Genomic DNA, 26017 nt, shown 5'->3' with positions numbered 1-26017 from the left:
TCCAGTGATTAAGCTAGTGGCTGTTAATTGAAAGTGGGATGATTGAAACCCATGAGCTGCTCCATGAGAAAAAGCTTCAGTAGTCAGTTCCCAGACAGACGAGAGCCTTAGAAACCCTATGAGGCAAACTCTACTCTTCCTTATGGGGTCTCATTCTTTACCCTTACATAAATAACAAACAGTATTTCCCAAATTACTCTTTGTACCAATGTAATTATAATTTCTTGATAAGAGAATGATATTAAATAGATAAATGTATTAATAAATGTATTAATGTAATACTTTATATTTATCTGTAGCTATTTGCTTTATGTACGATCTCCTCTTTTGGACTGTAAGTTCCCTGGGGACAAAGATGTCCTCTGTCTTGTCCAGTTTGGGGTTGCCATCATCTAACAGGAATAATATACATTGTGAGCATTCAATACAGATATATATTTGCTGGGGGAAAATTTTAATTACAAAAATGTGGTGCTAATGCCTTAAAAATTCTATATAGAACACTTTAGTGCTTTTTCAACCCAAAATTCATATCAATTATGAAAAAAAGAATCTCTAAAAAGTATTTAATGGGGAAACAGATCTATGTGCATATATTTATAGGTTTAGTATTAAGGCAGCAGATGGACATTGGGCCTCCACTAAAGCACTTACTCAAGGCAAGAACACATTGTTCTATTAAATTGGCATTCCAGGATGCACACCTTCCCAACACGATTGCTGAAGAAAAATGTGTGCATAAGCAAATGTGGTGAAGAAAGCTGACGGCGCCCGGCTATCAAAAGATATAGTGTCTGGGGTTTTAAAAACTTGAAGATAAACAAGTGGCCATCTAGCTGAGAAGCATCAAAACCCACATGGAAGAAGCACAGCAGCCTGTCTGATCACGAGGTGTAGAAGGGACCAGTTATCAGACATCAAAGAACTAAAAATCCTATCAGTGGGTACCCACCTTCCTGATACAATCACTGAAGACAAACATGTGCATAAAAAAATTTGGTGAAGAAAGCTGATGGTGCCCGGATATCAAAAGATATAGCATCTGGGGTCTTAAAGGCTTGAAGATAAACAAGCAGCCATCTACCTCAGAAGCAACAAAGTCCACTTGGAAGAAGCACACCAGCCTATGTGAAAGGGATCAGGTATCAAGCATCAAAGAACAAAAAATCATATCATTGTAAACATGGGTGAGTGCAGAGTAGAGACTCAAAGCCCATTGGTAGGCAACTGGACACCCCCTTACTGAAGGGCTGTGGGGAGGAGAGGAGCAGGGTAGCAATGATGAAACATATAACTTTCCTCTAGTTCTTGAATGCTTCCTGCCCCCCCCCCACTATCATTATCCCAATTCTTCCTTGAAAATCTGGCTGGACCAGAGGATGTACATTGGTACAGATAGCAGCTGGAAACACAGGGAATCCAGAACAGATGACCCCTTTGGGACCAGTGGTGAGAGTGGTGATGCCTGGAGGGCGGAGGGAATGTGGGGTAGAAAGGGGGAACCGACTACAAGAATCTATATATAGCCTCCTCCCTGGAGGGTGGACATTAGAGAAGAGGGTGGGAGGAGACATCAGACAGTGTAATATATGACAAAATAATAATAATTTATGAATGATAAAGGGTTCATGAGGAAGGGGTGGTGCGGAGGGAGGGGGAAAATGAGCAGCCGATATTAAGGGCTCAAGTAGAAGGCAAATGTTTTGAGAATGATGATGGCAACAAATGTACATATGTGCTTGACACAATGAATGTATATCAGGATTGTGATAAGAATTGTATGAGCCCCCAATTAAATGATTTTTAAAAGTATTTAATGTACATTTAAGATTTGATACTCAGACAGTTTTCGTTTTATATTAATGCTAGAGATACTATCCTTAGAATTACTGTACTTTCTTTTTTTAAAAAACTTTTTATTATGGTTTGGGTAAAATTCCAGTCGACCCTTTTGACTGTGTGCAAACTATCAACTGTAATGCTTTGGGTGGGGCTCAGAAAACATCGTTCAACAAGTACTACAGAAGGACGTTTCAAACATGGGAAGTTTCTCAATGTGATCCCGAGGGTCTCACCAGTCAAGGACTAAGACCTTGGATTAGAATTACTGTACTTTCAACATATATTTTCTTCCCATAATATAATAGCTATTCCTGAAGCCTTATGCAAATCACTATTTAAAATAAATCAATCATACATTTCCATTGATCCAACAATTTGACAATTTCTGTATTTGCTTTATGATTCATCTTTTAAACTCTTAGCTTTAAAATTTTCCAACTTTTTTTTTTAAGCATGTATGCAATTTTTAAATTAGCACTGAAATATACTAGGAAAATACTTCAAACTCTTCTAATGAGCATTAGTTAATTTGTTCCAATTTTATGTCATGAATTCTTTTTAAACTTAATTTTTTCTTAATTCAAAAACAATGACACAATTACTTGACTGTTCTTTTAAATGATAAAATATACAAGGTTAACAGTCCACTACAATTTGGAAATGAAATATGATGTTATACTTTGAATCTAATTATGAAAAAATAAATTAATTCATTTAAGGAAAAATCTTGCAATTCATGAGCAAAACTGAACTCATACAAATCTTTGAGCTTTATTAGGAGAAAACTATCACGTTTAAAGGATGCCTGACAGTGTAATGGTTAATCATTGGACTTCAATTTGTAAGGTAGGCCGTTTGAAACCAACAGCCGCTCAGCAGTTTAAAGACTGGGCTTTCTACCCCAGTTAACAGGCAGGATCTCAGAGACATAGGGCAGTGCTACACGATCCTATAAGTTTGCTGTGAGGCGGCATCAGCTCGCTGGCACTAAGTTAGTTTTGTTTTCTTGTTGTCATTTACTTCATTTACTACTAGATTGGAGGAACATGGGCTATTTTAATATTTCTATAATATTTTTCTTACACTAAACACAGGATCAGGGTCTGCAAGAGAGACTGTCAGTTTTTCACAGAGAGTGGTCCAATTTTCACAGTTCAGAACATCAGATGGAGGAGCTGAACATAACGTCTGCAGGGCTTCGTATCGTACCTAAGATGTTTTAAAAGATTTGTATTAATACCAAGCCAGTAAAGTAATACCAATTCTACAACCCAATAGTTACTAAACTATTTAAAAGCAGAGTCTAGATAATTGTTATAAAGGGTTTAATTTCTCTTTCAAATGAGTCTCTTATAAAGAGTCTCAAAAAGTTTCATGAGCCATCAGATACTTTTTAATAAAACAACCCTCAACTATTTCAATTAAGTGCTAAGCAGAGAAAGAAGGAAAGGGGTTTTTTTTTTAAAGTAAATATTAAAACCCTAGCTACGCTAAAAGACTCTGGAATGAAGCTCTGGCTAAGAGAGGATCAAGGACAATGGCTCCCTCGGAGTCACCAGGGCATACTGTGCAATGGCCTTACCCCTGACACTTGCTCCTTTCGAAGGCCTCAAAGGAGGCCCTGCGGATGGAGGGCTTCGTGTTTAAAAGTTTCCCAGAGGTCCCTGGTGAGGCATTCCCTTTCCGGTACACATAAACAATTCTCACAAAAACAATTCCTTTGAACTTATATTTGCTGCTACAGCACAGTTTTTGACTTTCTAACCACTGAGGTAGAATTTTTAAAAATCATTCATCTATGGGATGTAACATTGAATTTCTGTGTTTTCACAGACAGCCTATAACTTATTGTAATCATTTTCAGAATCCATTCAATACAATTTGACCTAATGGACAGCACTGGAGAATAGCTTCCCTGGGAGCAAAGCTTCTCCCTGACTCACTTCCACCTCATGAGTCATCACAGGGATTTCAAGCTATTCTTCAAAGACTAGCCATTGCTCAGCTGAAACAACTGAAGCCTACTGATGAAGAAAATGAGGCGTTAGACACAGCGGGGTCAGTCCTCAAGAAACTAGACTGACCTTGCAAGGGAGAGGAAAACATATATGTACTTGAAAATGTACAATCCAACAATTCAATAAAAGAATCCCTGAATACATTCCGTAGAGTGGGGACAAGAAGGAATAGAGACCGTTTCAAAAATTAGGAATTAATTGACAGTGTTAAATTATTTCTCCTTTTCAGCTAATTATTAGGACATAATTTAATTCAGAACTTATTAATTTAAGAAGCAGAAAAAAATATATATTCTGAACTCAATCCCCAAGTATTCGATTTAAACTAATGAAAGTAAAATTATTACCATGTGAAAATCAAGTCACACTTTCATTAGCCTTTGGATATTATCAATGATTTACTGAAAACCCTTAAAATAAACCATAATGCTGAGAGAGGAAAAAATTTATTGTTCTCTCTCCTAACTTCATTTAGTTGAGACCCTTTCTGGGCTAATGGGCTAGATATTTAGTTATTAAACAAAAGGTTGAAAAAAAGTTGGTTATTTGACTACACCCACAGTATCTCAATATTGACTTTACAAACCCTGTGGAACACACTCTAGTCTGAAACACACGAGGGTTCAGAATCTACTCACCAGCAACCAGGTATCTGATTTACTCATTTTCCTTTCAATAAAAGTTCAAGAAAAACACTGATTTGTTTTGACAATTGAGAGCAAAGGGCAAGATAGAGACAAAAATCTTAAATACTCCAAAATTCTTATACTTTCTATTTCACATTGACAGACTTTCATACAAAATTCAACAAAGAGATATCTTTAATTATAATAAAATTATGTCAAAATTGCTTACATTTCCTACAAGTTAAAAAAGGAGAGACAAAGCAATACATGAAGGTCTTATTTGTTTTCAAATCAGTGAACTAAATAAAATATCACCTTAAAAGCATAAACAAAGGAATTGTTTTGGAGGCAGTTTCCCATAACTTCATTCTGTTAAAATTAAAATGAAATAAAAATCTCTGCTTACAAACGATAATAAACCATGATGTTTCTCTAAGGAAAACTTCCCTCACTCTGCAAGCTTTCCTCTCAAAAACATTAAGTCTACCACCAGGTACATCATGCTAGGATTGTCCATTAAAAAAAAAAAAGCTTATTTTCTGAGAAACCGTCCAGCTGCTACTGATTATAATCTTGTATTATAAATATGTGATATGTGACTGAACTTGACAGTTCATTTACACTTACCTCTTTAGGTTGCCCAGGATCCAACTGATCTAAAATCAATTGCAATTTTCCTTGACAAAATTTGTAACTCTGCAACATAATTGACAGAACATTTATTAATTTAATAGACTTTTATAAGTAAGGCTATCCATGATTTTTCAATATAGTTCTAGGTACAAAATGCATTCTGAATAAAAGAAAAGGAATGATCTATGTTGATCTGACAGCAAACTTACCATTTTTGTTTCCCAAGGCATTTAAATGGGAATTGAATGTCCCAGTAGAACATTGTACTCTCGAGTATATGAAAACTATTATTATTTGCTAAGCAATTACAATATGTAGAATGTGACAAAAATCAAAGACTTAAAGACAAAATATTTTGTAGCCAGGGAATGTGAGATGCATGAACACAGAGATAAAATAAACAACGTACATCCGTAAAAGGCATTAGTAGTAGCCTAGGCACAGCTTGGACTTTTTGTATTTCACTTCTTTCCTGTGTTTCTCTTTAGTCTTTCTTTATGCTTGTTCTTTGGTTAAAAAAAAAAATCCTGGACTGAAAATTTTCACCTACAAAGATTTACACAAAGGAAACAGAAGAAAGATCTAGGAAGCAAAGCTATGGATAGAGGTATAAACATAGGTGTGTATATAGGTAAAAACATCAATTCATAAAAATAGAGGTATTGGCCTATTACATATATTTACATAACAATATATTGATGAAGTGGGTGGACTTTGGGCCTCTGCTAAGCCCTCCCTCAACGTAAGAACACTTTGTTCTAGCCACCTGGCACTCTGTGTTTCTCTTGCTCCAGACACAATTGTTGAAGACAAAATGTGTGCACACGCAAATGTTGTGAAGAAAGCAGATGGTTCCTGGCTATCAAAAGATATAGCATCTGGGGTCTTAAAGGTTTGAAGTTAAACAAGTGGCCATCTAGCAGAGAAGCAACAATTCCAAATGGAAGAAGCACACAAGCCTGTGTGATCATGAGGTATCAGGTAACAGGCATCAGAAAACCCTCCCAAAAAACCACATTGTTGAGAACGAGGGATGTCAGAGCAGAGACCCAAAACCTATCTGTAGACAATAGGACATGGCCTTATAGAATAATCACAAGGAAGGCATGAGTCAACCAGGGTGCAGTATAGCACTGATGAAACACACAATATCTCTCTGGTGCCTTGAGACTTCCTCACCCACCACTATCATGACGCCAGTCCTGACTTTCAGTTCTGGTTAGACCAGAGCATGTACACTAATGCAGATAAGAGCTCACAACACACAGAATTCAGGTTAGATTAACCCCTCAGTAACAGAAATGGGAGTAGCTATACCAGCAGGGTAGGGGAAAGGTGGGGGGAGAAAGGGAGAAAGAGGGAGCAGATGACCATGATCTATGCATTACCCCATCCCCCACATCAGGGGATGAACAACAGAAATGTGGGGGGAGACAGCAGTCAATGTAAGACATGAAAATAATAATAATTTATCAGAGAGTCACAAGGGTGAGAGGGGTGAAGGGAAGCAGGGAGGGGGAAAAAGAGGAGCAGATACCAAGGGCTCAAATAGAAAGTAAATGTTTAGAAAATGATGGCAACATATGTACAAATATGCTTGACACAATTTATGAATGAATGTTATGAGTCCCCAATAAAATGATCTTTAAAAATATAATAATAAATAAGGAATAGCAATGCTGTTATCATTTGTGAAATAAATAGATAAAATGAAGTGAATAGCTTTTGGAGATGAAAGGAGTCTTTTCTCTCAAAAGCTATTTACATATATAAAATACCTTTTTAAATGACCTAAATATTTTTAATAGCTTCCACTTATTCAGTGTCTACTATACTACAAGACTTGATACTCTCTGAGATCCGTATGGGAAGAAATAAGGTCAAAATGCTCCTTAGTGGCAAGGATGGCAAGACTTCATCTTACAAACTTTGGAAATATTATCAGGAGACCAGTCCCTGGAGAAGGACGTCGTGTTTGGTAAAGTGGAGGGGTGGTGACAAAGAGGCAGGCTCTCAAGGAGACAGATTGACACAGTGGCTGCAACAATGGGCTCAGGCATAGAAACAATGGTGAGGGTGGCCCAGTACTTTGCAGTGTTAAGTTCTGTTGTGCTACGGGGTGGAGCTGACTCGATGGCACCTCCCCCCAGCAACGTACTTTCCCAGTGAGCCCTGGAGGTTTGCTAACTGAAAGGCTGCTGACTTGAACCCGCCAGATGCTCAGCAGGAGAAAGATGTGCCAATCCACTTCCATAATGGCAGCTGGGAAACCCCACAGGGGAGTTCTGATCTCTTCTATAGGTTCACAACAAGTCCAACTGACTCCATGGCAATGGGTTTGGTTTGGGTTTTTTAAAAAAATCACTTTATTAGGGGCTCATACAACTTCTATCACAATCCATACATACATCAATTGTGTAAAGCACATCTGTACATTCATTGTCCTCATTCTCAATATTCTCTCAGCTCCTAATAACTGGGAAATATGAAAACCACAGAGGACAAATAACTTCCCCAAACCACAGGGCTTCCAGAAAGCACTTTTCCATCCAGGTTAAATACTCTCCTTTCTTTTATCCTGAGGTAATCTCATCCAGTTTAGGTTTTGTTGTTTTCGTTTGTTTGTTTGTTTGTTTTACTCTTAACATAACATGATTATTTGTAAATCAGCATTAATGTCCAGCATTACCTAGGTAATTAGTCTTTCACAGTGTCACAGACATGTTTAATAAGCATCTCCAAGTTAACCTGTCCAAAATAGAATTCATGATACGTATTCCAACCTTGCTCTTCCTTCAAATTTTCTTGTATCATTGAGTGGCAGGCACTATCTTCCATTCAAACATTGACTTAAAAGAGTCCATTTTTTCTTATTTCCTACATTCAACCCATCATTAAGTTTGCAAGACAGACTCCACAGTTTAAATGTCTGAAATCCAACGACTCATCACTACCTGCCTGCTGAAACCCTACCCAGAGGCCTTATCAGGTACAATTTGGCGTTGTTCAGTGCTGCCCACTTGGTCCTGGCTCATAATGCACTTACATGTAATAGAGCAAAGCACTGCCCAGTCCTGCACCATCCTCGCAGGCATAACGTCCTTCTCTAAGGACCTCCTGGTGACACGTTCAAAGTCCGAAAGGCAAATTCATCTTCGCTTCACAGGAGCACTGACAGACTTGTTCCTTCCACTGAAAATCCACGCCATAGTCAGTGTTCTTCAACGCCAACATAAAAAGGCACTAATGATCCTTTGGCCTTCCGTATCCGTGGTCTAGTTTTCACATGCATGTGATACTAACAAAAATACCAGGAGTTGGGTCAGGTGCACCTTCATCCTTGAAACGTTACCGTTCCTGGGAAACACTTTAAAGAGGGGATCTGCAATGGATCGTCCCCTTACTCGCTGCTGCTTCCCTGATGTCGCTTGTGGACTCAAGTGCTCGAGCCTGGACTACCTCACCAGTCTCCTGAGTCCATGCTAATCCCATCCTATTCCACACAACCATCCATTCCACAGTAGCAGAGAAACTCGGGAGCTCAAATCTATAGTTCACATCTTTTTACTTAAGTCATAAAAGATATTCCACTTTACTTAAGATACTCTCTTTTTTAGGGCTTTATGAGGTTAAAGTAGAGTTCTGAATGATGACTGATTTAATTCTGCATTGGTTAATGTAACATCTTTCTTTTCTACCCCGATTACCCTTAGTAAGTCCTCTGGTTGACTAAGAAAGTAGAAGGAGCCTGGAGGTCAGCTTCACCACAACTAAAAAGTCAGAATGATGACTGGCAGAAAGCTTGCTTGCTTCAGCCCTCTAGACATTATTTTTTTAATCATTTTATTAGGGGCTCATACAACTCTTATCACAATCCACACATACATCAATTGTGTAAAGCACATTTGTACATTCATTGCCCTCATCATTCTCAAAATATACTCTTTATCACATTATCTGTCCTTGGTCTCAATCTTGCTCTTCCTTCCTTCCTCTCTTCTTCCCTCCCTCTCTCTCTCATCAATCTTCTCTCTTTCCTCTAGGCTCCAGTCACACGCACACCTTTCCAACCATTGATGACATGATGACCACTCTTTTCCAAAAACCCCTGCCCTTGCCTTTGTTCCTGCCTAACAAAGCTCCTCCACCAGAACTCCTTGTCTTTTGTCATTTATGACTCAGTCAATCCCTCAAAAACCATGCTCCCAATACATGGGGCCAACTGACAAGCCTCCATAGTCTGGAGGACACCAAGGTCAATAGATCTAATAAGGTATGATAATAAGGTATGATAGTTGGGCTCGGAAGCTGAGGCCTTCCCCATAATGTGATCTAATAGAATGTCATCAACTCCATGATGGGATCTGCTGTGAGCCTTGCTCACAGGCCAAAGTCCACCTACTTCGTATTTAAGTAGAAAGCTCTGAGGCGCTCCATTCTCCTTGGTGATCTAGATCCAGCTTCTCTAGCACTGATGTCCAATTCTTAAGTCAAAGGCCTATCATCTTGTCTATCAAACCTTGGGGCTTTTGCATGCTGATTCAGGGGTTCATAAGAACCCACAAATTTTGGATTTGTTTTACGTCAAGTCGTACGCCTGATCTACTGACACCCACCACCTTCGGGTTTTTCTTCTTCTTCTCCTCGTGTCCTGGTCCATCAACCTCAACTTGGTGTAGGAAGAGCACTGAACTTAACATCTGACCCACAGCCTTGAACTAGATTGGACTAATCCACTCCTATAATTGTATGAGCCATTTATCTTGATCTAAACTTCTCTCCTTATATACCGATATAACCACTAGCTTTGCTTCTCTAGAGAATCCAGCCTAATACGCAAGGTTCACAAAGACATTTTTCTACATCCTCCTTTTGTGTAGTAAGCCAGGTTGTATAGAGGAAGAATTCCAGTGACACTCGTCTATGGAAAAGAAAGAACTTTATAGTTTACAACTTTACATCAAGAAGGCCCTTCAGCCTAGTCCAGCTCATGTCCACACGTCTGATGCTAGTCCAGGCCCTCTTCAGATCCAGGTAGCTTCCTGCTGGTCATGCAGAACGGTGAAGCAGTCGTGTAAGTGAAGAGTCGTGTGGATCCAAAGTCACTGGAAACATGGCAACGTGCCAGCAGCTCTGAGGGTCAGGTGGCCACAGAGGGTCACGCCTGGAGGCAGGCAGAGTTCCAGCAGATAGGAAGGCAGAGAGGCAGAAGAGAATTCATCTCTATTCGTCTTGCTCTTATTAAAAAGGCTTATGACATCAAGGTGGCACCAGGCTGTGGCTTGATTGACAGGCTTGACCCCACCCCGATCCAGAAATGTCTAGTGGCAGAATCCCTCACTAACACAATTTAGTAAGTAACTAGGGTCCTCAAAGCTTGTGAGTAGTCACAGAAGGTACAACAGAAGAGTGATAAAAGTCAAAGTACATATGGAAACAATTATTCCAAAGAACTAACGAGCCATGCAAACATTCGTCTCCACAACTCTGCAAACAAGTGGTACCTAGGTACCACTACCTACTGCTTTGAAAAGGATCACATTAGAATAATGTGCATAAAGTGGGAGAAAAGTGTGGAACAGAACTCCAAATAATAAAATAGACCAAGTATACCAAGTATGCTCAAATCGAGCATTACTTACTGGTGGGGAGCCCAAAACAACGAATGAACCCTCAGTTCTTGAACTGAACTCACCTCCATGTTAGAATAATCAACTATTAAGAGCAAAAGGGCAGCATTTATCCACTGGCAAAGCTCCAAGGGTTAAGAAAGAAAGCGGACTAGAAATAGGCAATGCAAGAGGCAGTGGAGTCTATGACAGTACATTGATGACTCTGATGGATGACTTAAGTCAGAATGTGTGTGAACTGTTCAGGGCAAAACTGTGATCTGCTCTGTGAACCTTCAACTAATTCACAATTTTAAAAAATTAGTGATTATTTCAATATTGGTAGATACTTCCAAAAAAATTTTTTTTGTAACTAAGAGATCATTTTATTGGGACTCTTATAGCACTTTTAACAATCCATACTTCAATTTTAACACACATATGTGTACCTATGTTGCCATCATTATTATCTAAACATATACTTTCTATTTGGAAGTATCAGTGCTTGGTATCAGCTCTTCTTTTTTCCCTCCCTCCCCCACTCCCACCCTCATGACCCTTGACAAATTATACATTATTATTTTCATATCTTACACTGACTGTTGTGTCCCATCCCCCTGGGGTGGAGGATGGGGGTATGTGTCGATCATAGCAAATGGTTCACCCTTCCTCCTCTGGAATAGGTTGATAGTCTATGATGTATTTGATCCTCTTATATAACCATATAGATACCACCTGAAGGGTCTTTTCAAGTGTGGATACACTTCTACCAGGTAAATTTTTACCTGAGACTGTAAACATAAGATAAATCCTGTCATGTGTTACAGTGTGATCAAACTCAATTCCTTTATTATAATGTATATTGTAGAACACTCACATTATTGCTGTTTTTAAAAACTAAATCAAATCACCCTCAAAATTAATTTACACTACAAAGCTCCTCTAAATTTACATAATCTGTTGTCAACTTGAGACTTAAAGAGTGAAGGGGTGGAGTTTAACCTGTCAATCAAGTCGCAGCTTGATGACCTTATTTGGAGGCGCTAAGGAGATAAATAGCTCGCTATAGATGGGACACACACTCACTCCCTGCAAGATATTCCTGTTGACAAGGCACATGGAGCTATGCCACAGCCCTGGAGCTGGAGAAACCACATGGAGACCCACACCAGCACTGAGATGATTACACCACCTCTGGACCCACAAGACTTTCCACCCACTGGCCTGTGATCTTCCTGCATTTGGCATCATTGCATGTATTGCATGAGTCTGAAGGGTACTTTATAGATTGGTATCAGACACATAGGCTAATATCGGACTTAAGGACTTGATCTGGATGGGGCTGGGTTGTTTTCTCAATATTCAATTGCTCTTGTATAAAAAGCTCTTTCTTATACACATATGAGTGTCTATGAATTTGTTTTTCTAGTCAACCCAAACTAACATATTCAGTTAAAGAAAGTTAGCTATTATTAATTTTCAAGCACTATTGAGAAATAAAATGGAAAAATAAATATCAAATCCAACACTACTTTAGGCTGTCACATGATTAATTGCAAAATTATTTATTTTTATTCTTAACAAATTTACTCAATCAGAATAACAATGATGAGAGCAAACACTATGTAAGTGCCTATGTACAATGCACTGCTCAACATGCTGAAGGTCTGCTAAATCATTAAACACACAAAGAAACCCTAGAACAGTGGTTTCCAACCTTCCTAATGCCGTCACCCTTTAATGCAGTTCCTCATGTTGTGGTGACCCCTGAACCATAAAATTATTTTCATTACTACTTCATAACTGTAAGTTTGCTACTGTTAAGAATCATCATGTAAATATCTGATATGCAGGATGTATTTTCATTGTTCCAATTGAACATAATTGAAGCACAGTGATTCATCACAAAAACAGTATATAGTTATACATTGTAAAATATTTATTTCTAGTGACAAATCAATGAAATTTTGTCTTGCAGCATGGTGTAGCATGGGCAGCGCTCTTCACGCCGGGTACTCGTATGTGGGCGGATGCGGACTTGCCTGAGACTGATAGAGAAGGAGTGTTTCATTTCCTAAGACCAACAGAAATATGGTCGCTTGGTGCCCAAAGGGGTCGTGACCCACAAGTAGAGAACTACTGCCCTAGAAGGTAAGTTCCCAGACAGAACACCTGTAAAACCCTTCTACTGAAACTTGAGGCACAGAGAAGTGAAGAAACCAAGATCTATAGCTCATCAATGACAAAACCAAAATATAAAATGAGTTTGTTTCAAGACTCGGAAGGAATTCATTCAGTTAGAGTGCCTTTTTCAAATGTGAGTACATCTAAAGTATATGATAATGTGCACCCACACTTCATTAAGCCTTCAGTACAGAGCAAAGTTACCATAACAAAACAAACACATGAAGTTTAAAGACATCTCCAAATACTAAGCTATTTTTCTGATTCCCTAGAAGTTCTAATTATATTTGAACAAAAGAGAACATGTGTACTCTTCTGAAAAATATAAAAACTTACAATGGGACGCGATAACAGCAGCCTATTCATATTTTACAGTCAATAAAATCTTTAGATGTTCATTTTATAAAGCACTGGCAACATTAACAAAGAACGACATTTTCTGATATCAAATTGACTCCGTAAGGATTACTGAAACAAACCAGTGAGCAAACTAAGCTCACACCTGCCTGCCCTCACTCTCACGCTGGGAAGCCATCTACTAAAACCATATCCATTTGTCTTTTTACTTTCTAATTTCAGCTACTTTTCCCACTCACTTCAGAGTAGTTAAGATTTTAGGCTCCATTCAATCTTTCCCTCTTATGAAATAAATCGGAAGAATCATCAAAAGTGTATCAACTGAAGGCAGCTACCCCTGCTGGCACTGTCAGGTAAGCACTGGACTCCAAACCTCAACGCCAGCAGTTCAAAGTCAGCTGCCATTCCCTGGGAAAAAACATGAGCCCATCTGCTAATGGAGAGATGTACGGCCTCGGGTGAGTGATAGATGGATTTCAGGAGTGTGCGTGGGGCTGTGGCTATGCTGTGGCTGACTTACGCTGCTAGACCGAGGAGGAGATTTGGAAAGATTCATTCCGAAGCAACAGAATGAAAACCTCAAAAATAGAATTTCTCAGTAGTAAGAGCTTAAGAGATTTTCACAGAGACTAGACATGTGGTCCACCATTTATCTGTCCGTTTGTCACACTGTGGTGGTTTCTGAATTGCTGTCATGCTGGAAGCTATGTCACTGGTATTTCAAATGCCAGCGGGGTCACTCACAGTGAACAGGTTTCAGTAGAGCTTCCAGACGAAGAACAGACAAGGAATAAGGAACTGCCTGCCCGCCCACTTCGGAGGAAGAAACCACTAAAAACCTTAGGCATCACTTTAAAACATTGTCAGACATGGAAGACCTGCAGAATGGAACAGAGCCATCTCGGAGATAGAGCCAGAGGAGGGGTGCCTGAGGTTCGTTCGCACACGTGAAATGTAATCAAGGAGGAGCTGCCTTCTCAAATTGCAGTCAGCCACGGTGAGGGGAATGGAGTAAATAAAGCCTGTAGAAGGGGATCCTCCAAGATTTCATTTGCGGATTGGGCATAACTCAAGGTGAGATGAAACAGCTGCCCAAGACCCATCTGTAGGCCACTGGACATCCCCGTACACAAGCGTCACTGGGGAGGAGATGAGCCAGTCAGAGTGCAGTACAATGATGAAACAGAATTTTCCTCGAGCTCCGAAATACTTCCTCCCACCCCCCACCCACATGATCTCAATTCTACCTTACAAATCCGGCTATACCAGAGGATGTTCACTGGTACAGATAGGAACTGGAAACACAGGGAATCCAGGACAGCTGATCCCTTCAGGACCAGTCCTCCGAGTGCTGATACCAGGAGTGTGTTGGGAGGGTGGGGTGGAAAGGGGGATGGACAACAGAAAAGTGGGTGAAGGGAGATGTCAGACAGTGTAAGAAATGACAAAATAATAATAATTTATAAATTATCAAGGGTTCATGAGGGAGGGGGGAGCAGGGAGAGAGGGATAAAATGAGAAGCTAATACCAAAGACTCAGCAGAAAGCAAATGTTTTGAGAATGATGATGACACCAAATGTACAAATATGCTTGACACAATGGATGGATGTATGGATTGTGAAAAGAGTTGCATGAGCCCCCAATAAAATGATTTTTAAAATTTTTTAAAGATGAAACAGCTGCAAAAACTACTAAAAATTGGAATTTGCAATGTACAAAATATGAATCTAGAAAAATTTGAAGTGGTAAAAATTGAAATGACCGCCTAAAGATCTTAACTGAAATGGACTGGAATCGGCCATTTTGAATCAGAAATTCAAATGACTTACTATGCCAGGAATGACACAATTAAGGAGAATAACATAGTGTTCATTTACAAAAAGGGCATTTTAAAATTAATCTTGGGCATGCAGTCTGTGGTAAGATTCTACCTATCCAAATTCAAGGAAATCCTATCAATATAGCTGCTATTCAAATTTATGCACCAACCACAAAAGCTATTGATGATGAAATTGGAGAATTCTACCAACATCTTTAGGTGGAAATGATCAAACATTCAAGCAAGATGACTTGATAATTATTGGTGATTGGAATGCAAAAGTTGCAAATGAAAAGGAAGGAAAAAGTTGGAAAAATATGGTCTTGGTGATAGAAATGAACCTGGAGATCACATAAAAGACGTTTGCAAGACCAACATCTTGTTCATAGCAGATATCTTTTTCAGCAACACACAAATGGCAATTATGCCCATAGACATCTCCAGATGGAATATACAGAAAGGAAATTGACTAATCTGTGGGAAGACAGTGGAAAATCTCAATAACAGCAGCTATAACCAAGTCAGGGGCTGACTGCGAACAGATCATCAATTGCGAATATGTTAGTTCAGGTTAAAGCTGAAGAACATGAAGACAAGTGCATGAGTCAAAGAACAACCTTGGATATATGCCCCCCTTCCTGAATTTCAAGAACATCTTTTCTAATCGTTTTGTTAGGGGCTCATACAACTCTTATCACAATCCAGACATACATCAATTGAGTAAAGCACCCTGATACATTCGTTGCCCTCGTCATTCTCAAAGCTCGCCTTCTGCTTGGGTTCCTGGAATCAGCTCATTTTCCTTTTATCCCTCCCCCTCCCTCCCTCCTCCCACCTCCCTCGTGAACCCTTAATAATTTATAATTTATTATTTTATCTTATCTTACACTGCCCGGCATCTCCCTTCACCCACTTTCCTGTTGCCCATCCCCCAGAGAGGAGGTAATATGTAGATTCCCGATATCGGTTCCCCCTTTCTACCCCCTCTTTCCCTCCCAGTATCACCACTCTCACCATTGGTCCTGAGGGGTTCATCTGTCTTAGATTCCCTGTGTTTCCAGATCCCAACTGTACTGTTGTGCATCCTCTGGTTTAACCAGGTTTGCAAGGTAGAATTGGGATCATGATAGTTGGGGAGGAGGAAGCGTTTAAGAACTATGGGAACGTTGTAAGTTTCATTATTGCTACACTGAACCCTGAGTGATTCATTTCCTCCTTACTACCCCCCTTCAAGGTATGTCCAGTTGTCTACAGATGGGCATTGGGTCCCCATCATGCACTCCCCTCATTCACAATGATATTATTTTCCCCTGCCTTTGTTGCTTGAAACCTGGTCCCCTCGGCCCTTCATGATCACACATGTTGGTATGCTGCTTCCATGTGGGCTTTGTTGCTTCTGGGCTAGATGGCCGCTTTTTTACTTTTAAGCCTTTAAGTCCCTAGACACTATATCTCTCAATAGCCGGGCACCACCAGCCTTCTTCACCACACTTACTTATGCACACATTCGTCTTCAGTGTTTATGTGGGGAAGGTGATCATATGATGATGGTTTTTGTTCTTTAGTGTCTGCTACCTGATCCCTTCAACACCTCGTGTTCACTTAGGCTGTGTGCTTCTTCTCTGAGGGCTTTGTTGCTTCCGAGCTAGATGGCTGCTTTTTGCCAGATTTAATGCATTGAACATTAATGAGAGACCTGATGAGCTGTGGGAAGACATCAAAAATATTGTTCATAAAGAAAGCAAAGGGTAATTGAAAAGAGAGGAAAGAAAAGATCAACGTGGATATCAGAACAAACTTGCAACTTGTTCTTAATCATAGAGTAGCTAAAGCAAATGGAAGAAATGATGGTGTGAATGAAATGAACAAAAATTTTCAAAGGGCAGCTCCAGAAGACAGAGGAAGAATTTACTAGTCTATGACAGGAAATTTGGAAGACAGCTTAGCCAATTGAATAGAAGAGATCCATGTTTGTCCCCATTCCAAAGAAAGGTAACCTAATAGAGTACTCAGATTATATAGAAATATCACTGATACCAGAGGAAAGTAAAATTTTACTGAAGATCATCCACCAGAACTTGCAGCAGTACATTACATTCACAGGGAGCTGCCAGAGAATACCACAAAGATGTTTACTTGTGTTTCATTGACAGTGCAAATGCCTTCCACAGTGTGGATCATAACAAACTATGGATAATCATAAGAAAAGTGAGAATTCCAGAATATTTCATTGTGCTTTTGAGGAACTTGTACAAGGATAAGAAAGCAAACAGAACAAGGGAAAATGCCTGGTTTAAAATCAGGAAATGTGTGACAGAGTTGTATCTTCTCACCATACTTATGCTGAGCAATAAGTATGCAATCTATATGCTGAGCTCTGGGCAAAATAATGAAATAAACTGGATCATATGAAGAAAAATGTGGGATCAAGATTGGAGGAAGGCTTATTAACAACCTGTAATATGAAGATGACACTGTATTGCTTACTGAAAGAAAGAACTTGAGGCGTGTAATGACAATTAAAGACTTGCCTTCAATATTGATTGCAACTCAATATAAAGAAAGCAAAAGCGTTCACAACTGGACGACAGGCAACAGCATGATAAAGGAAGAAAAAGTTGAAGTTGTCAAGAATTTCACCTTGCTTGAATCCATAGTTAATGCCAATGGAAGGAGTAGTCAAGAGATAATACAAAAAACAAACTGTATCACGTTTGGCAAATCTGCTGTACAAGACCTCTTTAAAGTTTTGGAAAGCAAGAATATCACTTTAAGGAATAAGGTGTGCCTAATCCAAGTTATGGTGCTTTCAATTTCCCATTTTGCATGAGAAAGTCGGGCATTGAATTAGGAAGACTCAATGAGAATCTATGTATTTAAATTATGGTATTGGCAAAAAATATTAAAAGTAAAAATGACTGCCAGATCAAATCTATCTCAGAAGAGGTACAGCCAGAATGCTCCATAGAAGTGAGGTTAGCAAGACTTAGTCTCATGTGCTTTGGATATGTTATCAGGAGAGGTCAGTCCCTGGAAAAGGACAGGGTGCCGGGCCAAGTAGATGGTTAATTTCACTTTTGACAAGATGAACTGACACACCAGTTGCAACAATGGGCTCTGACATAATTGTGAGAGTGGTACAGAGCTGGGTGGTCTTTCGTTCTGCTGCACATGGGATCCCTGTGAGTCACAACCACCTTGACGGCACCTAACGAAAACAACAAAGTTCACGTGAATCCCTTCAGCATGCTCTCCCTCTTCAAAGGGAGCAATTGCATCCACGGGATCCCTCCTTCATGGTCACATTACTACTGACTTCTGCATCTCTTTGATAAGGACACTTGTTATGCTGACTCAGATTATCATTTCATCTCAAAATCCTTCATTACATCAGCAATGATCCACCTTGTCATGTAAACTAACATGTATGTAAACTCTGGGATAAGGATGTGGACGGTTTCAATGGGGGCGGGGGGGGTATTGTTTTGCCTACTATAGGCTTTAAGATGCTTTCTTGAAAGAAAAGGGGGGAGTATAAATGCCTTAAACAAATTCACATTATTCAATAATAATTTGTGAGTTACCACAAACTCACCTTCAACATATAGAGAAGATAGCCCGGAGTTCAGCTTGCTCACTATAAAAAAACAGACTGTCTGTCCTGTACCACACTGAATACTGTGGGAGAAGAGCAAGATAAAAACTGCAAGAGGAAGGATATAAAACCATTGCAGTACACCTTTTTTATTATAATTTTATTGGGGCCTCAGGGTACAGTACACCCTTTAAAACATAGCCACGTCAATAAATGCTAATATTTATAGAACACCAACTGTGTTAGTCTGGATTGACTAGAGAAACAAATTCATACACACTCATATGTGTATAAGACATAGCTTTATATAAAGAATAATTGTTCACTTAAAAAACATACCAGCCCAGTCCAAATCAAGTTCATAAATCTGATATTACCCATATGTATGATACCAACCTATAAAGTCCTCTTCAGATTCAAGAAACACGTACAATGATGCCGAATGCAGGAAGATCACAGGCCAGTGGTTAGGAAGTCTTGTGAATCCAGTGACATTGTCAGCATCTCGGTGCTGGCAAGGGTCTCCACATGGCTCCTCCAGTTCAGGGCACTAGTGTAGTTCCCTGTGTGTTGTCAGCTGCAGTGTCTCCCAGGGAGTGATCGCATGTCCCACCTCAAGTGAGCTATTTGTCTCCTTAGCACCTCCAAATGAGGTCATCAAACTGCCACCTGGTTGACAGGCTAAACTCTGACCCTTAACTCTTAATCATCTCAAATTGACAATAGATTATGTAATGACCACCCCAACTGTGTGACAGGCACATTGCTAAGCATTTAAGACACATTAACTCCATTAGTATTCTCAATGACCTTATGAGACAAAAGGAATTACCATTTCCATTTTAAAAATAAGAAGCATGAAGTCACAGAGAAGAAATTTATTGGTCAGAAATCACAGTTAATAGGTGCTACACATGGGATCGGCTATATGCAGGCAGTAAAGCATAGAAAAAAGAAGGAAAAACATTGTGGAGAACAGAAAAAGTCGTGTCATTGCTTAGTACTGTACAGTTTATGATCCTTGTCGTGTTTGCTGTTGTTCAGGCCCGTATGTCAATCTATCTCCTTAAGAGTTTCCCTCACTGGTGCAAACTCTGCAACTCACCAAACAGGATGTCTTTCTCTACCCACTGCTTTTGGGTTTTTTGTCTAATGACATATTCAGAGTAAGAAAAATGAAGGAATCTAAATAATAAATTCCTGGTATTTCTATCTTCCCAGCACAGAATTAATACAGAATTTATTTGAGCTATTTATTATGAAATATCATTTCAAGATAAAAATGCCAAACAAAGCAACGCACCTGGTTGAATGAAGAATCACTATCAGAGCAATTGTCTGTGCAGTAACTATTGCTTTTCTCCTTCTGGATTTTTTTCTGCTTCTCTTGAACTCGTATCTCATCTTCTTCAAATTTGTTAATCATAGATTCCACCACAACAATCATGATGTCCTTCAAGGAGTGCATCATTTCTTTGTACCTTTAAGTTCAAAAATAGTCTGAATAAGAGAAAGCATATCAACACATATTGTAATAGTCTAAGGCAACTATCTGATTCTGTTTACTATGAAAAATAATAATCCTTTCAGAACACAATTCTATGTATATAAGGGTCCAGAAATAAATCCACATATATAGAGGTTGAACTGACTTCTGACAAGGGTGCTAAGTCCATTTAATGACAAAAGAAGGCTCTTCAATAACCATTGCTGCAAAAATTGAATTTCCACATGTAAGTAAATGAAAAATGAGGAGTCTTGCTTTATACTGTATGAGTTAGTTTATTGTGTCAACCTGGCTGATAAACACATGCAAGGTTAATTGAAGGGCTGAGGGATAAATGGCTCGGTGAGCCTCGCCTTTCTAGTTCTCAGGTCTCTTGCTTTGAGATGGTCACATCAGGGTGCAGCTGCCTTAGCCAGTTCCCTGCTTCAACTGGCAAGGCTCACTTCCTGCAAGACATCCCTGAGGAGAATCCCCATGGACCTATCCCAATGCAGCCCTGGGTGCTGGAGCAGCCGTGTGGAGACCCCTGCCAGCACTGAGATGCTTAAACGTTCACTGATTCGGCTTTCCTCCTGCAGTCAGCATTGGCATTGCTTTGTCTGCTTTGTGAAATGAGGAGGACTTTGTGGATTGGTGTTGGATATATGGGTTAATGGCTTAATGTTGGACTGTGGGCTTGGGCAGCACTGAGTTGGGATGTTATCTTGATGCACACTTAACCTTTATATAAAACTGTCTCTTATACATGAGTTTCTGTGGATTTGTTTCTCTAAGGTACCCAAACTAATACACCGTATAAAAATAGTTTAAACAATTCAAAATGGATTAGGGACCTAAAAGTACACACAGAAACTATAAAATGATTTTAAAAGAAAACACCTTAGAAGAAATATCATGGACAACACCATTATGGCTAACTTTCCACAAGGGATAAACTAATATGATAAAAGCACAAAAATCAAGTGGAAAAATAAATAGATAAAACCTCATCAGAATCAAAAACTCTTGCTCATCAAAAGGCATTACTAAAAAATGTGAAAAGACAAATTACCAACTAAGAGATTATCTTTGGAAACCATGTACTTGACAAGATCTAATCAAACTAATATATAAAACTTGGACAACTTAACAACAAAAGACAACTCAAACATACAGGCACAGCACTTAAATAGACATTTAACCATAGAGGACATTAAAATGAGCACTAGACACATGAAAAAATGTTCAGAATCATTTATTATCAGATAAATATCCATCAAAACAAAAATAGATAACTCTCCCACCTTGCAAAAAGTGATGCAGCACTGAATACACTCACCAGTCTATGGCAAGTACTGGAAGAGATCCCTATCTGTACCCATTCAGAAAGAGAAGAAGATGACCCACCAGACTGTGAAAATTATTGAGTAATATCATTATTATCAAATGCATATAAAATTTTGTTGAAGATAATTTTAAAATGGTTGCAGCAGTACATTGAAAAGGGGCTGCCAAATTCCCAGGTGGATTTAGAAGAGGACAGGGATATAAAGAGCAGGTAGGAGTCTTGAGATCACCCCTTAGATGAATTAGCTAAGCACACGTAGCATAACTGAGCCAGGAGGACCCAGCTTCCTCCCTGATAAATTCTGATCTTCAAATAACAGGGCAGCCGCAGAATGCCCTGGTAGCAATCAACACCTATTCACCGGAAGTTTCTCTTTTCGTCCACAGGATTGGATTATACCTGGGCACAGGGCTAAGCTACATTTCCTAGCCTCCTCCCTAGCTAGGTACAACCACATAAACAACATGAGTCCCTGTCTTCTGAAAAGTTAGAATTTGTTGATTTAATTAAAAATGACTTCTATCTAAATATTTGCATGTTAAGCATATCATAGAAAATAACCCATAAAAACTATAAATTTCATTATAGAATAAATGTTTCCCCAAGCTTTTAGAAAATTCTGACAAGAATTCTTACAAGAAATTCCAGTAAATGTCCACACAGAAAGATAAGAATAATAATTCCCAAAATTACGTTTAAAAACTTAAGTACATTTTCAATATCCAAATTGACACATAACCTTAACAATCACAGTCAATTGTTACTCTCCTCTTAGATCTCATCTGTACAAAATAGAGTTTTCTCTACAAAGTAGTCAGATAGCAGACTTCTTTACTACAGTCATGAATGTGATAATCAGTAAGTGAGAAATCAGTTGATAGTCACCGGTGAGTAAATAGATTAACAATAAAATAAAGACTACAGAAAGAAACCCTATGAGTAAGTAAATAAATCCCCTATCAATGGAAACTGAAAATTGGCATAATCAAGTTCTTCTACTCATTATATGATTAATTAACAGGCTTCCTTCACCATCTAAAAGAAAAGCATTCCTATGAAACTTTAAGTCCATAAGTCAAAATAGCATAAACCAAAGAAGTAATTACCATCAATTTAAATGGGGAAATGTTTTAAGACATCTTATATGCAAAATACAACATACCAAATCATACTAAATACATAAAACCTAAATTAACACACATTGAGTTCACAGACATAATCCAACAATATGTAAAATGTTCAATGTAATTCCTAGAAAGGAAACTTGGCTACAGAAAGCAGGTGCTAATATAGACTTTTCATAAAAGCAAAATAGTGTACAGCAAACTTTTGAAAAACAGATACATATAAATGATAAATCCTACAGATTAATTTTCCCAGGTGCAATCATATGAAAAATGGGGAAATAATTTGTAATTATTACAGTAAAAACCAGTATGAACAGATATGCTGTGCTTATATCAGCCATAAGTTTCTCAAGAATCACCCCAAAATTAACAATTTGAAAAAAAAATAACATGTAGAATTTAAAATATGTCATCCATGGTTCAAGTAGAAAAAGGCAAACAGTCATTAAGTCATGTAAGATCTATGCAAGGCAACTAGTGTTAGATTAATTTTTACACATGAACTAAACCACAAGAAAATCAAATAGCTCATATAAAACCTTGCTCTTAGCAATAAAATATTTTCATTATCTAACCAATAAAATATTTTAGAACTCTTCTATGAATAAACTTAATGATACTGCTAGAAATAGTCATGAGATTGTAGTATTATTCAAAGATGAATACGAATTCATTTTTTGTTTTACTTCAAGTCAAGAATTAAAAAATATTCATCTCTATGGCTTTTAGTTAATAGGTATTAATTGTCTGCTTGTGAAATTAATAGTTGCACCCTATCACTTTGTGAGTAATAAAACCCACTTTAACTTTGACCTAATGCAGGCATATATTCAATGTTTCTGATACATGCAAGATGTCATTTAGCTATATACTAAGCTCTAACATCTGCTTTTAAAATGCTGTAAGGAATATCCATTATGGGCCAACATGCAGAAGAACTCAATTTCAAAAGCTTCTAGAGAGATCACATAAAGTTATGAGTTTACTATAATCAGGAATCTTTAGAAAACAACTTAAAACTCCACGTAATACCAGGAGGCTTACCATCCTAACATTAAAATCATCTAAAACTAATAAAGTTGCTGTTGATATGTGCCATTGAGCGTGTTTGCATCTATAGCAGCACAATATACCAAAACAAAAACAAAAAACCAAACACTGCTCAGTCCTGCACCATCTTCACAATTGCTCCTATGCTTCGGTCCATCATTGCAGTCACTCGGTCCCCTTGAGGCCCTTCCTCTTTTCTGCTGGCCTCTGCTTCATTGGGCATGATAGCCTTCTTCAGACACTGGTCTCTAAAATGAAGTCCCGCCATAGTTGCCTTTAACATGCACTCTGGCTCATATATTTTCCAAGACAGATTGGTTTGTCCTTTTAGCAGCGCATGGTGTCTCAATTTCACATGCAGATGACGCAACTGAAAAGAGCATGTCTAGGGTAAGACACACCTTAATCTTCAAAGTAACATTCTTGCTTCGCAATGCTCTAAAGAGGTCTTGTGCAGCAGATTTACCTAAGGCAATGTGTCTTTTGATCTCTAGACTGCTGCTTCCATGAGCATTGGTTGTGGATTCAAGGAATACAAAATCTTTGACAACTTCAAACTTTTCTCCATGTATTATAATGTAACCTATGAGTCTATTTGTGAAGATTTGGGTCTTCTTTACATTGAGTTGTAAACCATACTGAAGGCTGCAATCCTTGATCTTCATCAGCAAATGCTTCAATCCATCCTTGCTTTCAGCAAGCAGTTATATCATCTGCACATTGCAGGTTGTTAATAAGCCTTTCAATTCTGATCCCAGATTTTTCTCCACATAATCCAGCTTCTCTGATTACTTTAGCAAAATACAGATTAAATATGTATGGTGAGAGGATACAACCCAGCCGCACATCTTTCCTGATTGTAAGCCATGCAGTAAGTATTCCCTTGTTCTGTCACATAACTGCCTCTTGATTCAATACTCTAAAGAGGTCTTGTATAGCAAATTTACCTAATGCAATGTGTCTTTTGATCTCTTGGCTGCTGCTTACTATGTGTTCTTTCCATCTTCTTTTGACATTTCCTGAATAATTCAATATTTTGTCCATAGAATCTTTCAAGATTTCAAATCGAGACTTGAATTTTTTTCTTGAGTTCTTTCAAGTTAAGATATACTGACTGACTGTGTTCTTCCCTTTTGGGTTTCTAATTTTATGTCTTTGCACATTTTATTGTAATATTTGACTTTGTCTTCTTGAGCTACCTTTGAAATTTTCTCTTCAGCAATTTGATTTCTTCATTTATTCCATTTGATTTAGCTACTCTACAATTAAAAGCAAGTTTCAAAGTTTTAATAGTAGAGAGGGAAATTAGGCCATCAATAGCAGATAAAATATGCCAAAGAGTAAAAGATTGTTAAAATAAGGAACATGCAAGTGACAGAAGATATACAACAGGAGGAAAGTTCAAAAATTCTTTTGTCCACTTTCACCCCGATATTAAACTGCACCTTGCATGGAAACTAGGCATTTTAATGGTATGGCACTGCCCCAAACCAGAGTTGTTCATTAACATCTATGTTGTCCACTTGTCTTCAATGAAAGTCTCCATGAATCTGACCAACTTTCAACTTGATGATTTCTTCAGTGCCTTTTAATGATTCAGCAGTTCTGACATGGTTTATAAAGCACCAAAATTCTGCAAAAAAGCTATGGTTCACTATTTTCTGAGAGGTCAAAGACAAGCAGTTAACAATATATAGGGAGAATACTGTTAAGGGATTGAAGTTCATATATGAATATTCCAGATTCTTTCCCTTAGGAAGTTACAATGGATAAGCAGGAAATCAATAATGCAAATAGCTAAACAAAGGGAATATTTTGCAATAGGGGATCATTCAATAAAAAGGGTCCCAGAAAGACAAACTTTACAATGGATTCCAATATCAAACAACTTTACCACAAAATTCACTTATTTGCTTCTCTTGTCTCCAAAATAAGGACTTTTAAATTCCATGTTAAGGTATATTCCAGGATGGATATTCTAACATTTTTAATTAAAATTAACATAACCAAAGCTTAAATTATATAAGTGACTAACTTACTTTCAGTCTTTCATGACTTCTGTCAGGTTGAATGATCCTTATAAGAGTCTCTGCTAATGTCCCTAATACCTACCCTCCTTCCCTTTCATGAAGTATTAGAACTCCTCCGCTAAGCTTTTACTCTGAGCACAGGATCAAAAAATAGATCATGCATTTCCCAGTCCACATTCCAGACCCTGACTTGGGCATGGGATCGAGGTTCAGTTAATGAAAGTGAGATGTGGGGGGTGGAAATTAAGCTCCTCGCCCTCTGCTCTCTCTTTGCTTGGCCAGTCTGGAGAAC

At 38.4% G+C, this 26017-nt stretch overlaps 1 protein-coding gene across 5 annotated transcripts in view; it reads right to left on the bottom strand.

The window, feature by feature from the left end:
* Positions 1–26017, bottom strand: part of TBC1D32 (TBC1 domain family member 32) — a 279831-nt gene that overhangs the window by 227698 nt on the left and 26116 nt on the right. For 4 of the 5 annotated variants that reach the window (XM_075554618.1, XM_075554617.1, XM_075554616.1 and 1 more), the window contains exons 3-5: positions 19988–20165; positions 5114–5182; positions 2926–3051 (exon numbers count right to left, since the gene is read on the bottom strand). In XM_075554618.1, coding sequence (XP_075410733.1) covers positions 2926–3051; positions 5114–5182; positions 19988–20165 — 373 coding nt within the window. The remainder of the gene's footprint in view (positions 1–2925; positions 3052–5113; positions 5183–19987; positions 20166–26017) is intronic. The other variant, XM_075554615.1, reaches the window with a different exon arrangement.

The sequence above is a fragment of the Tenrec ecaudatus genome, chromosome 7 (genome assembly GCF_050624435.1).
Source record: "Tenrec ecaudatus isolate mTenEca1 chromosome 7, mTenEca1.hap1, whole genome shotgun sequence".
Lineage (NCBI taxonomy): Eukaryota > Metazoa > Chordata > Mammalia > Afrosoricida > Tenrecidae > Tenrec > Tenrec ecaudatus.
Note: the sequence above shows the minus strand (reverse complement) of the source record. Positions and strands in the feature narration are given on the sequence as shown.